Raw genomic sequence first — 17274 nt, 5'->3', positions numbered from 1 at the left:
TTATATTAATAATTAATAATATTTAATATTCTTTTAATATTCGACAGGAGTGGAATCAGGGGAGGCTTCGTACTGAAGAAATGCTTGTCCATTCTTTTCCATCTGAAATTATTCTTTCTATCCACAATTTCTGTGATTTGGCTCAGCTGGGTCTTCTCTCTCGGGCTCTGCTCTGGTCATATTACTGGTGCTCAGCTGTAACCTCTTCTCACTTGATCCTCTCTCCCTGACAATCCCATTGGCTCCCAGGCTTCAATAACAACCTAAACCTCATGGACCCCTCAGTTTAACCTCAGTCCCACATATCCAAGCACCTGCTGGATATCCTCAACCAGCTTATGCTCAAATCCAGTAAGTAAAGCAAGGAGCTCATTTTTTTTTTCCTTATCTTCCTCCCAAGTTCCAATGTCATCACAGTGTAGCTGGCTGTACAAGCCAGGAACCAGGGGACTCCTGCTAGACTCCTGCTTGCCTGCCTCTCCACACCCACCAATCATCAAGCCCACCTGCTCGTCAGTCTCCATTCCTGTTGTCTTCATCCATATACCAGTGTTCTCACTGAGACTCCCGGAATGACCACTTTTAGAATTACTTAATTACTCACTTACATTTTTGAAACACGTAATAGGTTTTATACTGCAAAGTTTTCCTCCACCCTATCTCCTTGCCACCCAGTTCATCTTCTCAGAAAAGTTACTCATTTCTAAAGATGTATCTTTCCAGGCATATTTGATACAAATATGTGTAATTACATAGTCTAGTTCTCTTTTTTCCCCACTGAAATTGTAGCATACCATATTCAAGGTCTTGTGTTTACGTACTTTATCTCCGAGATCTTTCTTTTCAGTACACAGAGCTTTACTGTTCCCATTGCATCGCTGAAAAGTATTCCTTTGTATGAATGCAACTATTTAGGCAAAACAGTTTCCAATCATTTGTTACAATAAACAGTGTTATAACAGATAACCTTGTATTCCATTAATTTTGCCAAATAATTTACCAGATAAATTCCTGGAAGTAGCATTGCTAGGTCCAAAGACAATTTTAATAGACATATGGCTTTTTTGTTGGTTTTATTTGTATTAAAGTTACAAAAGCACATAGATTTAAGAATCACATAATTCTACAAAGTCTCCACCAAGAATTCTTTTCTCCCTCTACTGTCTTTTTCTAATTTAAATTTATTTTTAATTGGAGGATAACTGCTTTACAATGTTGTGGTTTCTGCCATAGATCAACATGAATCAATCATAAGTACCGCTATGTTCCCTCCCTCTTGAACTTTCCTCCCACCCTACCTATCAAGAATTCTACAAAAAAAAAAAAAAACTCCAAAAACCTAAATTCTCAGAGGCACTTCTTTCTCTATTTTTCTCCCCGCGCTCCACCACTCCCCTCCCCCATTACCCCATAACTTCAAGTGATTTGTTTCTTGGTGAATGTTCCACTGACTCTCCAAGGGCGTCCCGGGTAGCTCAAATGGTAAAGAATCTGCCTGCAATGCCGAAGACGTGGGCCCGATCCCTGGGTCGGGAATCCCCTGGAGAAGGGTATGGCAACCCACTCCAGTATTCTTGCCTGGATAATTCCACGGGCTGAGCCTAGCGGTCTACAGTCCATGGGGTCGCAGAGTCGGATGCGACTTTCACATTGACTTTCCACTAAGGAGAAGGAGGATTTAGCTTTCTTCCCTACCCTGTCTTCATTAGACACTGGCATTCAGCCTGCTTGCACATCTTTCCCCAGGGGGCCTCCCTAAAGCCGTTTTAAAAGGCTCTCGGGCGGCAGGTCACAGCAAACTTCCCGGCATCTCACCTAGGATGTGAAGCTCCACGCCGGGTGAAGCCACAAGGCCCCCGGAAGCTAGCCGGGCCGGGGGCGTTCCCTCTCCATCCTCCACCCACTACGCCTTTCCAGCGTTCCGGCCTCTACGGCTAGGCCAGAAAAGAGGCGGAACTCCCTGATCTGGCGGCGGTTTCCTCGCCGGATGGAAAAGCGGAGTGCACCAAGTGTCGCGGGAGCAGCACCTTGGTCCCCTGCTCCCGCGACATGGCCTTCAACTTTGGTACTCCGTCTGGCACTTCAGGTACCGCTGCAGCCACCGCGGCTCCCGCGGGTGAGTGACTGCCCCGGACTTCTCCCGGCGAGGAGGGGAGGTCTTCGGTCCGGCCCTTCCGTCCGAGAGACTCTTCGGTTTGGGAATGCTGGGGTCTCTTGCCCGCGCGGAGACTTTGGGGGCTTCGGAAAAGGGCGGGCGGCAGCCGAGCGGGCGACAGCGGCTCCTGAGGAGGCCGCGGGAGAAATGGGGGCCCTACCCGGTGCTCGCGCGCGCGGGTGGGGCCCCGCAGGCCCCTCTCCTCCTAGGGTTCGTTTCCCGCCATCCGGTAGTCGGGCTCGGAGAGACCCGAGGCGGCTTCTCTCACTCTTTGCCAGAGACCCGTCCTCCCTCCCCTCCCCGCCGCAGCCTCCGGGACTTGCGCGAACTCGTCGCGGGTTTCCCGCTGCTGGGTTCGAAGAGGATCCGGCTGGGGAGCGTGAAGCGCTACCCTGCGGCTCCCTCGGCCCTGGCCCTTTAGCTCCTCGCTGCGGGACTGCAGGCTCCTGCCCCTTCCTCCTATCCCCGCCTCCTCGGCTTTCTTAACTCAGGTTGGAGCAAAATCAGGGTTTGTCTTTGTTCACTTCTGTGAAACCTCCTGCGGACTCTTCTAATCCTTATCTTGCTTTCTTTTTCTTCTTTTTTCTTCCCTCTCTCTCCCTTTAAAATTGTTTGTTTCTTTGCCTGCACGCCTATCAGGATTTGGTGGGCTTGAGACTGCCAACTCCACCGCCAGTGGGTTTAATTTTGGGGGTTTCGGATTAACTGCTAATCCTGCAGTGAACTTTAATATTGGGAATTTCGGTGTTTCTACCACCTCGGCGACTCCGTTCAATTTTGGTAACAGTCTGGCAAGTGCAGGTAGATATGCGGGTCGTCTGTGTAACGAATGTTGGGAGCTGGAGTCCAAGAATATTTTATGGTTCCAGAGTTTGAGAAAAAACAGCGACTTGTCTAATAAGGAAAGGAAAATCATTTCCTAACGTCGAATAAAAAACATTTGTATTAAGTTTTGACTCGTAAAAGATTTGGTTTGGGGAAGTCTTGCAAGTTACTATATAATATTCCTTTGTTAAATTGCATTTGATTGAGTAGAATGTACCTTCCGAGTGATATGAAATTGCAGTGGATTTTTATTTTGAGTGGAATACGTCTTCCAAATTATTAAATATCTCTTTTCAAAATATAAGTTCAACAGTCAGGCCCGTTTTCCTGGAATTCTTGGACTCCTGCAGTCATTTTTTTCCCATTTTTCCTGCATCTTTCATTGGAATTTCATTTGTCTTTGTGTTTCCTGAGAGAAACAAATCTTATACGAACAGCAGCAACCTGTCTTGTTTTTTAATCTGTATAATAATAATAATGTCTTTCTTTAATAAACTAAGCAGATTAGGATACATTTCTGTAAGGTAATGTAATTATAGTAACAATCCCCAGTTCTTTACTGGATTTTTTGAGAAAGGACCAGAGCAGTTTATTTTCAGATAGCACTGACTTCTAAAATGTAGGCTAGACATCTTTGCACTAAGAAAGATAATTTTGAAGATTTTGTATCTATATGGATCATTTGAAGCTCATTGAAACTTCTGCAAAACACAAACTATGTGTGTCTATATATATGAAAAAATTTTAAGTAGGTCTCTGTACCTTGCATACAATGACTCTATAGGAAAGTCTTATTCTTCAGCTGCTCGTATATGAATTTATTGTTCATATTCTCTAACATATGCCACTTACGCCCATGCCAATTATATGCATTTGGTAATCATGATTTATTCCCTAAGACCTATTTGGAAGTCTGGCATTTTGTGCAGTCACTTGTTACTGCAATGTGAATATGACCTTGGCATTTGATTTGAAAACATTTTGAAGAATACTTGAGTATTCCAAAGATTAAACAATCCTTTATCATTAAGGTGTATTTAAAGTGATCACATATCACTGTTGTTTGGTATGTTTACTTTCCCTTCTTTGCTTAAAATTGGCACTGGGTAAAACAGAAACATTATTCTGAAATTTGTGTTTCCGAACAAATCACCCAGCTCGTAACTCAACAGCAATGAATAAACCAGTTGGTATTTGCTTGATTTCATGTTCATCTGGAGTTGTCACTGTTAAATTTTGAGTTGTGATAACTGTTTTAACTACTTTTACATACGTTCATTAACTTAGTCTTCAGCAAAGGATTGATTGAAATTCTTGTTTACTTTTTAAATTTTATGTCCTGGCAGATCCATTATTATTAATAAATATTTTTCACATTATGGAGCATGTTAAGATACCAGTGCTTTTATCGTATAGCCAATTCAGACTATATCTTAGTTTTTCTGTGACACTTAGACGTAATGAAAAAGATTAGGAACAATATTTAGTATTTTAGGTGATTTTTATCAAAATGTTTGCAGTTTGCAGTACCACAGTAGAATCTACAAGTAAATAGAGTATTTGGTTGTGCCTGGATGCAACATGTAGTCTACTCTTGAATAATTTTCCCAGTCAGAATCATATGATGACTATCAATGAGCTGTGGGTTTTTTCCTTTTTGTATCTCTTATATTACAATATTAATGAATCTCTGCTCTTATGCCAGAAATATATGAGATTGAAAATTAGAATCCCAGAAAGTCTGCAGTATAACTCAGAGAGGACTAATGGTTCAAACATCTGTCTTAAAAGTCTTTTTCGGCATCTCATTGGTAATCAAAGACTGACAGTAAGGGGAGAAAAAGCAATCTTAGATTGGCTAGCATTCCACTCCATTCATATGTCAAGCTGCATCGGTTAAGATTAATTTTGTCTTTAGATTTATCTGAAAATGAAATTTGTGTATCTGTCAGTTCCCAAACTGTGGTGCAGGGTCTGGTGATGGCTCTGCTCTCCTTTGAGGCCACTACCACCTTTGATTTTTTTTTTTCCTTATCTCTTCAAGAAGTAACATTCTTGTATAAAAGTCATTATATTGGTATATTTAATGTGAAAAGTTGATTAGTCTTGATGGAGACCAAGTAGAAATGTAAGTTAGAATATAAGTTAATCCACCAAAACCAAGGTTGCAAACTGGCAACGCACGATGTTTATCACACCGTCTTTAAAGTATTTGAATTAGTTGCAAAAAATCAGTTGAATCTGGGTTTAAAATTATATAAATTTCACATTAAAAAATTAAAATTTTCTATTTCTCTTGGGGAAAATGGGAACATATAACACTACTCAACTACCATTCTCCTGTAGCAGTCATCTGCTGGAATTGAGGAACTGCTGCCATTTAAAAAAAACTGTCCACATTGATCACTTCCACCAGTCAGTAAACACCCAGCCTACTTCATTAATATTAACAACCTGTGTCTTGTAGACATTTGAATTTGCAACCCCTGCTCTAAAAGTACATAGTCATTTTAGTGTACACAAACACTAACTAAATAGGCTTAACATGTTTTCTTAGCCATAACTTAATCACCTCTTTAGTTGAAAGGTATATATTGCATTGTGGCAAATACTTACATACTTTGGAAAAGAAATTACCTCGTATGTATTCAAAAATTCTTCATTTCTATTTTATTTATGCTTTTTTAATTAGGTGGGTTTGGAGGATTTGGGACAACGTCTACCACAGCGGGTTCTGCATTCAGCTTTTCTACTCCAGCTAACACAGGCACTACTGGTAAGAAGATATCTTATATCATTTGTAGAAGAAAATGAGCTACAGATCAGATATCTTTTTTAACTTAAAATTGCTAATTTTTCATTCAAAGGATTCTTTGGTAGTACTCAGAACAAAGGTTTTGGATTTGGGACTGGTTTTGGCACGACAACTGGAACTAGTACTGGCTTAGGTACTGGTCTGGGGACCGGACTTGGATTTGGAGGATTTAATACGCAGCAGCAGCAACAGCAGCAACAGACTAGTAAGTACAGGAGGTTTTCATTTTCAGATATGAAACTATAACAATGTAGATAATATTATTTAGTGCACTGTTCAAAACATTTGAGTAGATAACCTTTTTGGGGGGAGGAGTTATAAATATCGTATTCCACAGGATTCCAAAAGCTTCTTCTCATGTTCAAATATAATGATAGCAACTGAGGAAAAGACAGATTGGCCTGATTATGATTGTAAGACCTCTGTGTTTAGTGTCATTCTATTAAAGTTTTTGTTGTTGTTAAAAATAACACAGGTATGTAAAGCCGCACAGAAATACAGGTTCATGAATTGTTTATAAGATGAATGACCTTTGTAACCACTGCCCATGGCAGGAGGTGGACCCTAACCAGCCACTTCAGAAACCCTCCACATTCTTCTCCTAGTCATTTCCCCATCAAAGGAAATAGCTTTGCCTTTTATGTTGATCACTTCCTTACTTTTCTTTATGGTTTTGTTACTCAAGTGTGTGAACAGTATTGTTCACTTTGATTTGTCTTAAATCTCTGTAAGTCCCCCTTTTTAGTTTTTTTTTTTATTTTTCAATTTGTTGATGAAATCAGATCATTTGTCCTATAGAGGTTGACAGTCAGGACTTCATGATTGCATTCCTTTTGTATAGTTAACATACCTTTATCCTCTGTATTTCTTGTAAATTGGGTTGGATCTAAGGGATTATTTATATTGATCATTCAGTTTTTTATTTGTTTGCAAGACTACTTTATAAATAGTGTTGTATTATTTTATCAAGAGGCATATAATGTCTGATTGTCTCTATTTTTTGTGATGTTACCAGCAGCCATTGGTGATGATTACCAAGATCCATTAATTCGTTAGGGATTGCCAAATGGTATTATTCCAACTGTGTGCTTCCTTTTCCATTTATTTGTTGAAATACTCCTGTAAAGAGAAACTTCTCCTCATCTACTATTTGAATAATTATTTCCCTTTATTCCTAACTTTCAAAATAAAGATTTGGTTCCCTATCCTTCTCCAAAGGTAACCTTTTTTTTTTAATGTCGGGAACTGAAGTATTTAAATTATTTGATATTTTTCAGTTCATTGCTGTTTTCCATTTTGATGTTTAAATTGTTCCATCTTTAGCCAGTGTAAGCCTCTTCAGGTTGGTTCCCAAGTCATGTTAGTACACAAGTGTAGAATTAGTCTTGATAGCTTCCTTACTAGCTGGCGTGGCAGTATGTTCCAGGGTTATCTTGTATGTATGTATGTATGTATGCTTATATGCTTAGTCGCTCAGTTGTGTCTGACTCTGCTACCCCATGGACTGTAGCCCACCAGGCTCCTCTGTATGTGAAATTCTACAAGCAAGGATACTGGAGTGGGTAGCCATTCCTTTCTCCAGGAAATCTTCCTGACCCAGGGATTGAACCTGGGTCTCCTGCATTGTAGGCAGATTCTTTACAGCTGAGCCACCAGGGAAGCGCTTTATCTTGTATGGATTAGTATATTTAATTATCACAAGAACTCTACGAAATAGAATTCTTATTACCTCCATTTTATAGATCCAGAGAGGTAACTGAGAGAATTGTGCCTTGTCCATACGTCTTCTGAGATGTTGTACTGGAAAACAGATTCAGATTTCTTGACTTCCTCTCTAATGCTCCGTTTGCTTTTCTGCAGTTCGCTACCTCCTAAAATCACTATTTCATTTTTCTTAGGTGACTCCATTGATTGGCTAGAATTCGCCCTCCTCAGTCATTGAAGCTTAGTAACTTATTAAACATGAATTTCAAGAATTATTAACCAATAAAATGAAGAAAATAGAATTTTTGATTCTTACGTTACAAGAAAGTAATATATCTTTCTTACTTTCCTCCTGTAACAATAGGAAATTAGATAGAAATCCCAATAGTTAAGAAGAAAGGGAAAATGAAGTTTTTTCTTTGTTTCTTGGCATGAAGTCTCTTCAACTATGTTATTATAGTTACGCTTATTTGTCTTTGGAAAAATGGGAGTTTGAATCTGGTGCTGTTTATTTTCAGAATGAAAAGGGCTCATTCTCCTCTAAGTGTGTGTTGTTATTTCAAGACTCTGGGTATATAACGTATATATACTGGGTTTATAACATATATACTGGGTTTATAAGGTTGCTCGTAGTCTATAAGGAGAGAGAATAACAAACTTTCAATTAGATTGTCTAATAAACATTCAGTTATAAAAAAGTATATGTGTGAAAGCAGTAAAATACACCATACACAGTGCTTTGGAATGTAAAGGAAAAGTCGACTCTTAAGGGACGTAGATGGTTGGTCAGAAAAGGGTATTCTAGGCAGAGGGACTAACATTGACAAAGGCATGAATGCCTGGCACAGTGTGGTGAATTTGGGACCTGCTGTTGTAAGAAGTTTGAGTTTACTCTGCAAAGATTGTGAAACTTTTGCGTCATTTTTTTTTTTTTTTTTTTTTTATCCATAAAGCAAGTAGAAGCATTTTATTCGCTGAAAACATCCTGGCATTGAAAGATGCCTGGGAACTAGGCACAGCTGATCTCCTTTCAAAGTATCCATTCCACGCTGTATAGAGAAGTCTGGTACTCACTGACAATAAAATCGATGTGGATAAAACTCTTTGGACAACAGTTCCCATCGACCAAAAGTTAAAACAAACAAACTCATTAAATTATATTTTACATATTGCATGAATACCATATTCTTTTTTTTTTTTTTTTTTTATTATTATTATTTTTTTTTTTTAATTTTAAAATCTTTAATTCTTACATGTGTTCCCAAACATGAACCCCCCTCCCACCTCCCTCCCCATAACATCTCTGTGGGTCATCCCCATGCACCAGCCCCAAGCATGCTGTATCCTGCGTCAGACATAGACTAGCGATTCAATTCTTACATGAGTTTACTCTGCAAAGATTGTGAAACTTTTGCGTCATTTTTAAAAACTCCTGTTTGTACGAGGTGCTTGCTGTCTGATTACGCTGTCTCTGATATGCCTAATCTCAGTTATCTGCTGAGTTCCTGGACAGTACTTCTTATTCATTGAGCACTTTGGCAGCTGGCTCTGAGTTTTGCTGCTCAGTCAGTAAAGCATCTGCCTGCATTGCAAGCGACCTGAGTCCAATTCCTGGATCGGAAAGTTCCCCTGGAGAAGGAAATGGCAACTCACCCCAGTGTTCTTGCCTGGAGAATCCCATGGACAGGGGCACAGGCTATAATTTATGGGCTCTCAAGAGTTGGACACCACTTAGCGCTATCTTCTGAGTTTTGCTTTTCGACTTGTGCTGTCAATCTGAGTTATTTTAGCATTCACATACCTATGTACTCAGGCAGTCATACCAACTTTTTATTCTGAAGACCTCCATTTCACTTTAGCCACAATTCTTACCTTGGACTTTGGCAACATCTGAAACTGTTCTAGTTCCATAATTCACTAATGTAAACATCCCACAACCTTTGCTCTTTAAGCCTACCTTGTCAGTTACTTTCAACATAGCTGTTCTTGGACCTTGTTTTGATTTTTAGACCTCTGACACTTTCTGCACTTCAATCAGCTCCTTCACTGTTCTTTCTAACTAGCTTGAGTCCTTGTCCTTCCATTTCAGTCACTCTTACGAAGATGCTAAACTTCCTTATCCTTGTATCACGTTTCCCTGAAAGAACAACCTGAAGCCTGTGTAAGCCCAGTATCTATGTAGATAACCGCTTGAGAAAATCATACAGTACAGGAAATGGAATAGTACCTCTAAATTCTTAATCACCAACCCAAGTTGGGCCCTCAACATTCCTTGGTAATCCTGTGAGGTTTCTATTTTCAGATTATTCTCCTGCTTTCCATAAGTTATTTTCAACCTTTATTCTCTTCAAATCTCAAATTCTCTGTTTTCACTTTTAGCAGATGGCCTTGACCTCTACTTCAAAGAGAAAACAGAAGCCCTCATTGTAATTCCTTCAGCTGCCCATTGCCAGAGCTAGTCTATCTATCTCCCTCTGTATCCATTCTTTTCTCTTTTCACCTGTGCTTTGGATCTCATGTCCTCCCACCTTCTGGGGCCCTTTGTGCTGTGGATTATTTTTCCCAGCAGCCCCTTGTCCCATTCCACCTCTTACTCCCCACCAAAAAAAAGTCTTCAGCTTCTCTATCCAAGGATTATTCTCATCCAGATTTAAACAGTCTGAAATTTCTTTTTTTTCTTTTAACAGTGAAAACAAAACAACTTTTATTTCACATCTCACTTCAGCTATTGCTGCCTATCACTCTCTTCTCTCCTTCATAATCTACTTGGAACAGATGTGAAAGAATGGGATCCCCTGCTGCTATCTTCTGTTACCTCTTAGACTATACTGTTTGGTTTCTAAATTCTTTCTTTACCCAGTCAAGTGTGTGTGTTAGTTGATCAGTTGTGTCTGACTCTTTGCAACCTCCTGGACTGTAACCCACCAGGTTCCTCTGTCCATGGAATTCTTCAGGCAGTAATACTGGAGTGGGTATTATATCCCCTTCTTCAGGGGACCTTCCTGACTCAGCAATCGAACCCTGGTATCCCACATTGCAGGCAGATTCTTTGCCATCTGAGCCATCAGGGAAGCACAATCAAGTAATTAAGGTCACTAATCTCTCAAATCCACTGAACATCCACTGTTCTTAAATTGTGAAAAAGTCTAACATACAAAAATAGAATAGTAAAATGACCCCATGGTCTACCAAATAGATTGAACAAAAATCAGAATCTACCACATTTGCTTTCTCTGTCTCCTCCCTCCTCATCTGTTTTTTTTTTAATTGCTGAAGTACTTTAAAGCAAACCACAAACATATCATTTCACCCTTATTTTACTGCATTACTGTACTTTTCCCTTTAAAACCATGGAGTCATTCCAACTCACAACTCCTTTGTATCATCTAATACCCAGGCCTTAATCAGATTTCCCCTTATGTCTCAGTAAAGGTTTCTTCAGTTAGGTTGTTGAAATCATGATCCAAAGTCACACATTTACTTTCTTGTTATGTCTGTTAGTATAGAGAATTCTTTTTAGTATAGTTTCTTACTTAAGATTTCTTTCCTTCTTTTTTTTTTTTTTTAACCTGGCTCATGAATTGTTGAAGAAATTGAACCAGTTGTGCTGTGAAACATCCCCTATTCTAGATTTCTTTGTTTCCTTGTAGACTCATTTAACTTTATGCCCCATATTTCTGGTGAATGAAGTTAGCTTTTAAGTAATAAAGAGTTAAGTTTGACTTTTTAGCATGAATACTCTGCAGGTGGTGCTGTGTGCCTCCTGTTAAGTGGCTGTCTCCTTTAGAGATGCTGAGATTGACCAGTTGGTTCCCGTGGTGAGAGCTAATCTATAAAGTTCCCCATCAGTCTTTAACCTAATGGTTTCGTTAACTGATGGTCATTACCTCAATCAGTTACTTTATTAGGAGTTGCAGAATGGTGACTTTCTAATTCTGCCCTGTCTTCCACACTGAAATTCTTCTGTACTGAAATTCTTCTGTAAAAGGAGTTTTTCTTCATCCCTTTCCTCCGCAAGACTGCTTGGTCACCCTGAAATAGAATTTGTATAGGAAGGGCATAATAAATGTTTAATTGATAGTATTTGTAAGAAGTCTTTGGTTCTTGATTATTTTCAGTGGTATCCAAGGAGTTGAGAGTTTTCTAAATTTTTTACTTTTACTTTTAAAAATTATCATTTTGAATGCATGAGATTAATAAATTGAATATGTTTGAGTTGGTTACATTCATTATTCTTTTTGATGCTAAGATTGTCACATTTTTGGCCTCTGTGAGCCCTCAGCTTCAGTGGGAGTCTGGTCTTTTTTTTCTCCTACCTTGTTGTTTAGTAGTCCATATTCATTTTGCCAGCTCATCTTGCCCTCTTCTTTGACACATAGGTTGCGCGTGCTGTTATTCCTTGCTGCTACCCCTGGCCTGGCTGACTACTTCTTTTATACCTCAGCTGAAGTTCTAATGGAATAGCCTTCTCTTGACCCTCCTGCCCCAGGCTTGATTAGCTGCCTCATTTAGGACTCTCAGAGCCTCTACTTCTTTGAGGCATTTATCACAACTGTGAATATTTGTTTGATATGCTCAGTTTGTTTAAAGAACCAGTCTTGTTTACCACCATATCCTTAGTTTTTGCCTCTCTGTCTGACACTTAGGAAGTATTCAATAAATATTTGTTGAATGAATACATGGTGCAAGAATAAATGAATGTATTAACATATATGTATGATATATAAAGCCAGGAGACTGTATTGTCAGGAAATCTAAGGGAGAATAGTTTTCAAGGAGGATATGTATTCCATGAAAGCTTAAGGTTTTCAATAGCATGAGGGCCCTGCCCTGAAAAGATAGAATGGTGTGAGAAGTCTAATATGGTAAGGCTTTGAAAGAATCTATTAGATATTGTTATTTGGGTTCTCAAATGCCTACTCGCTAGTGCACTCTGAGTAGACTAGTGTGGTTGGAATCCAATGTAAAGCGTAGATTAGTACAGATGATAGTTTGCTAATCTTACTCAAAAACTGAGGATGATAAAGCCTGGGAATTTTTTGTTGGAGGTTATAGTAAATCAGTATTCAAGTCTTCTGGCTTCTAGTCCATTTCGTTACCATTTTCATAAATGCCTATTTGGGAATTAATAATACTCATGTGGAAAGTAACAGCAGCCTCTCTTTAGCCCTGTAGAAGCCCCATTGGCCTTGTGGTACTTACAATCTTTAGAGCTGAAAGAAAAATGTCATCCAATATAGTGGTCCTAAAACTTCGGTCATTTTGGTATTCATGATTTTTCATTTATCTACATACTATTTGTATTATTGTTAAATAATTTTCTTTAAATCAATTTACTTTTACACATTAAATGTGTTTATTTTGAAAGAAAAGTTAATACTACTGCTATAAATGGAAAACCAGTATCACTTACTATAAAGAAACAATAATTGAACTTAAGTCCACAGGAAATACAATAGTTTAATTCTAGCTTGATACCTTTGCTTAAGCTCTTGAGTCTTAGATTTGTTCTCCCCTTTGTTAAAAAGTGAGATAAGCAGATGACATGAGATGACAATTATCTATATAATTAATTAAAAGAAGTTTTTGTTATATGATTTACTGCATTTAGTGATTCCACTATTGCTTGACATCTATAGTTTCATGTACCAAGGTTATTTACTTATCTAGCACTCTGGAAATACTGATCTAACAACTCAGCCCTTCTTTAAATTGTAACACGAGCTAAGTGACTTGTCTAAAGTTACCCAGCCAGCTAAAGCTTTAGCTTAGGATTTGTCCATTTGTTGATTTTTTTTCCACTATATATTTCTTTGCATTAAGAAAAGGAAATTGTTTATTAAGCTGATATTACATAACATTGATATAATTATTCTTTTTGCTTATTTTGTGTCCTCCAATTTGTATATATTGTATAAATATAACAGTAAATGTTGTTTAAAAAATAATTCTGCAACTTCACAGACTTTAACCTTTTTTGGTGTGGGTCTAGTAGTATCATGAATCTAATTTGTGTCTAATGGAACTGGTTGCATTAAGATGATATTAGACATGCCAGTTTGACATTATAAAGATTGTCCTAGTATATTAGTTTTCTATTATTGCCGTAGCTAAATGTCACAAGCTTTGTAACTTAAAACATACTACTTACAGTTCTGGAGATCAGAAAACCAGAAATAAGCTTCCCTGAGCTAAAATCAAGGCACTGAGAAGACTGCATTACTTCTGGAGGCTCTAGGAGAGAATCCATTCCCTTGCGTTGTCCAGCTTCTGGAGTCTACATTCCTTGGCTTATAGCTCCTTTCCCCATTTTCAAAGGTAGCAGCATAGCATCTGCAGATCTCACTTTGACTCTGACCTTCCTCTCCCTTTTAAGGATGCTTACATTATGTTGAACTCACTGATAATCCAGGATGGTCTCAGCTTAATTAATTGAATCATATCTGCAAAGTCCCTTTCTCTATGCAAGGTAACATATTTACAGGTTCTGGGGATTAAGATGTGGATCTTTTGGGGCAAAGTGGCGGGGTTTATTCTGCTAACTATATCTAGGATCTGAATTGATTGATTTAAAAAACTAATTTGGGGGTAAATTTTTAGCGTTAGGTGGTCTCTTCAGTCAGCCTACACAAGCTCCTGCTCAGTCCAACCAGCTGATAAATACCGCAAGTGCCCTTTCTGCTCCAACACTACTGGGAGATGAGAGAGATGCTATTTTGGCAAAATGGAATCAACTACAAGCCTTCTGGGGAACAGGAAAAGGATATTTCAACAATAACATTCCACCCGTGGAATTCACACTAGAAAATCCCTTTTGCCGGTTTAAGGTATCGATACTGCTTTTGATCATCACTTGAAGAGTGTATGAGAGAATGTGATATTTGGATTAAAATAGTACTAAGGAAACAATTGCTTGGTTTTTAGTACTTGTTGAACATGGTACAGTAACACTTTTGTTTTAAAAGTACAGAAATACGAAATTGAGATAAAATTGAGTAATTTCTTATGTATGTGTGATTGAGATGACTAGGATATGACTGAAGAAAAGTGTGACTAGAGTGTCGTTTATAACAGGAAAAAATGTTAAATGGTCTGGTTGGCACCTATAAAGGGGAGACCCAAAACTAGAAGTTAGCTGGATGTGAAAGCCGTTGCAACAATATGGTCCATTTTCTTTGTTCTGATTCCATGCCTATCAAACAACTTTCTTGTTTGAATTTAACTTCTTAGACATTCTGCTCATCAGTGAGAGTATTTAGGTCAGCTTGGTGATGTATTTTTCCATAAAAAATTAACATATTACAATTCAGTTTATGTGGAAATCCGAGGAAATTTTAATTTCACTCTCTAGGTTAATGTTGTTCCTGGGTAAGAAAGTTTCTCTTTAGAATGGGATGGGAGAGCGTGGTGGGCTGCTGTCTATGGAGTTGCATAGAGTTGGACACGACTGAAGCAACTTAGCAGCAGCAGCAGCAGAGCACAGATTGGTGGAAAGAATCATTACATATTCCCATATTCTTCAAGTTTTGTTGGCCTATGTCAGTCTCTTAAACCTAATCATTGTGTATATAAGCTGGTGTTTGGAATTGCAAGGCTGAAAATTAGACCTTTGAACATGGCTAAACAACAAAAAGGGACCAACCTATCTTGTTAGAGAATATCTCTGTCTCATCTCTCTGCAAAAAGAAAGTATGTCTTTGGAGTGTATATTGAAATTTTAATACTAAGAGATATGTAGTAGACATAGGTTGAATATAACAATTTGATTTTTTTCTTTGATAATTGCTGTATTAATATACATATGGTAAAATGCATAATGAAGTAATCTAAAGTGAGTTTAGATTCTTTTTTAAAAATTGCATTATAAATGACAAAAGAGAAAGACTTCTGTCTAAAAGAATAATTCTTTAAAAAAGTATAGTTTGTCATATTTAATAAATTATATAAACAGCTAACCTGTTCTATATTACATGAAACCATAAAATAATGTAGACATTCTTTGTAGCATTGATAAGTTGATGGTGTTATTATGGTACTTTAAAAGTATTTATTTAGTAAACCATTTCTTTATATATCTTTAAACTTTGCTTAAAATTCCATTAGTCAGATAGTAAAAAGTAAGTTACATTTTGATCCATGACTTTGGCAGTCATTTTTATGGCATGCAGAGTTGTTTCCACAGTGTTCAGAAACACCCAACAATGGGTATCAGTTTTTCAGAGGAGAAAGCTATTTAGTTACTCTGTAGGAGAGAAAACCTTAATTTCATTCTCTATGTTATTCTTGGGTAAGAAAGTTTCTCTTTGTAATCTTGTGACCTCCTAGGGCACAGAGTGGTGGAAAGAATCATTACATAGTTCCTTCATTACCAGACATTAAGCTATTTTTCCCATTTTAGCTGATAGTAAGCTGTTAATATTAAACATGAGATCTGTATATGTTTTTGATATTGTTTTGTCATTCCACAGGCTGTAGGTTATAGTTGCATGCCCAATAATAAAGATGAAGATGGGCTAGTGGTTTTAGTTTTCAACAAAAAAGAAACAGATATTCGAAGCCAGCAACAGCAGTTGGTAGAATCATTGCATAAAGTTTTGGGAGGAAACCAGACCCTTACTGTAAACGTAGAGGGTATTAAAACATTGCCAGATGATCAGTAAGTATACATTAAATGTACTGTATGTTTCTGTGTACCTTGGTTCAAAGAGAGTGATCAACACAACAGAAAGTGTTTTTGTTGTTAAAGCACAAATTAAATCTCAAAGCAGAATGTTACTTCTCAGCTAGTGATTCTTCAGTATTTATAGAACCATTTATTTAAAAGTCTTTTTCTTAATCTTGGGTTTCTTATTAGATGCTGATAATTTCTTAGATTTTTCATTTAGAAACAGGAGGAAACATTAATCGTGGCTGTGTGCAAATCAGGGGCCACAAAGATGTTACTGCAATGTTTTAACTGATTACTGTTCATATTCATTCATGGATAAATGTTATTAACTTCCCTTGTCCTGTGTATAATTGTCATACTTAGTGGCAAGACATTTGCTTTAGAATATTTTGGGTTAGAAGAATCATTAGTGAGGTATAGTAACTGAAATCAGACTTTACTTTTTGTTCTATAAGTTGCAATAAAGCAACCCTTAAGTTTCAACAGAATTTCCAAAGTACTTCTTGATTTTGGTGAGGAAAAAAAATTAAAATAGAACTTGCAGCTAAACATACCTTTACAGATAATATCTTATTTGTCTATCTCATTTCTGAATTCAGCTAGCACCCTTCTAAAATCACATACTGCATTAATATTTGTGGCTGTGAGTTATATGCTCCATATTTTATAACTTGGTTATCTTTCCCCCAGGACAGAAGTTGTCATTTATGTTGTTGAGCGTTCTCCAAATGGTACTTCAAGAAGAGTTCCAGCTACAACACTATATGCCCATTTTGAACAAACCAATATTAAAACACAATTGCAGCAACTTGGTGTAACCCTTTCTATGACTAGAACAGAGCTTTCTCCTGCACAGATCAAACAGCTTTTACAGAATCCTCCTGCTGGTATGTCTCCAGAGTCATGGGGTTGAGGAAATGAAAAGTTTAGAAATTCACGCTTCCTCTATTTTGGAAGCTGTTGCTTGGTTATTAATGTTGATGAAACCAGTGTCAGCCTATCACGTCTGCTTATTTGGGACATAGATTTAAATGTTCTTATTGTACTTATTTATTTAATTTTTTGTATAGCTAATTGTGTTTGTTAGAAATTTTGTTGGGCAGTGAT

General features: G+C 37.7%; 1 protein-coding gene across 1 annotated transcript in view; it reads left to right on the top strand.

Annotated features, from left to right (window-relative positions):
• The first annotated feature begins 2009 nt into the window (after positions 1-2009).
• Positions 2010-17274, top strand: part of NUP54 (nucleoporin 54) — a 32849-nt gene continuing 17584 nt past the window's right edge. Inside the window, exons 1-6 of the mRNA XM_052642045.1 lie at positions 2010-2116; positions 5673-5756; positions 5848-6000; positions 14100-14326; positions 15968-16155; positions 16858-17054. Of these exons, the coding sequence (XP_052498005.1) occupies positions 2050-2116; positions 5673-5756; positions 5848-6000; positions 14100-14326; positions 15968-16155; positions 16858-17054 (916 nt within the window). The 5' untranslated portion in view covers positions 2010-2049. The remainder of the gene's footprint in view (positions 2117-5672; positions 5757-5847; positions 6001-14099; positions 14327-15967; positions 16156-16857; positions 17055-17274) is intronic.

This window comes from Budorcas taxicolor, chromosome 6 (genome assembly GCF_023091745.1).
Source record: "Budorcas taxicolor isolate Tak-1 chromosome 6, Takin1.1, whole genome shotgun sequence".
Classification (NCBI taxonomy): domain Eukaryota; kingdom Metazoa; phylum Chordata; class Mammalia; order Artiodactyla; family Bovidae; genus Budorcas; species Budorcas taxicolor.
This window is presented reverse-complemented; position numbering and strand designations above follow the sequence as displayed.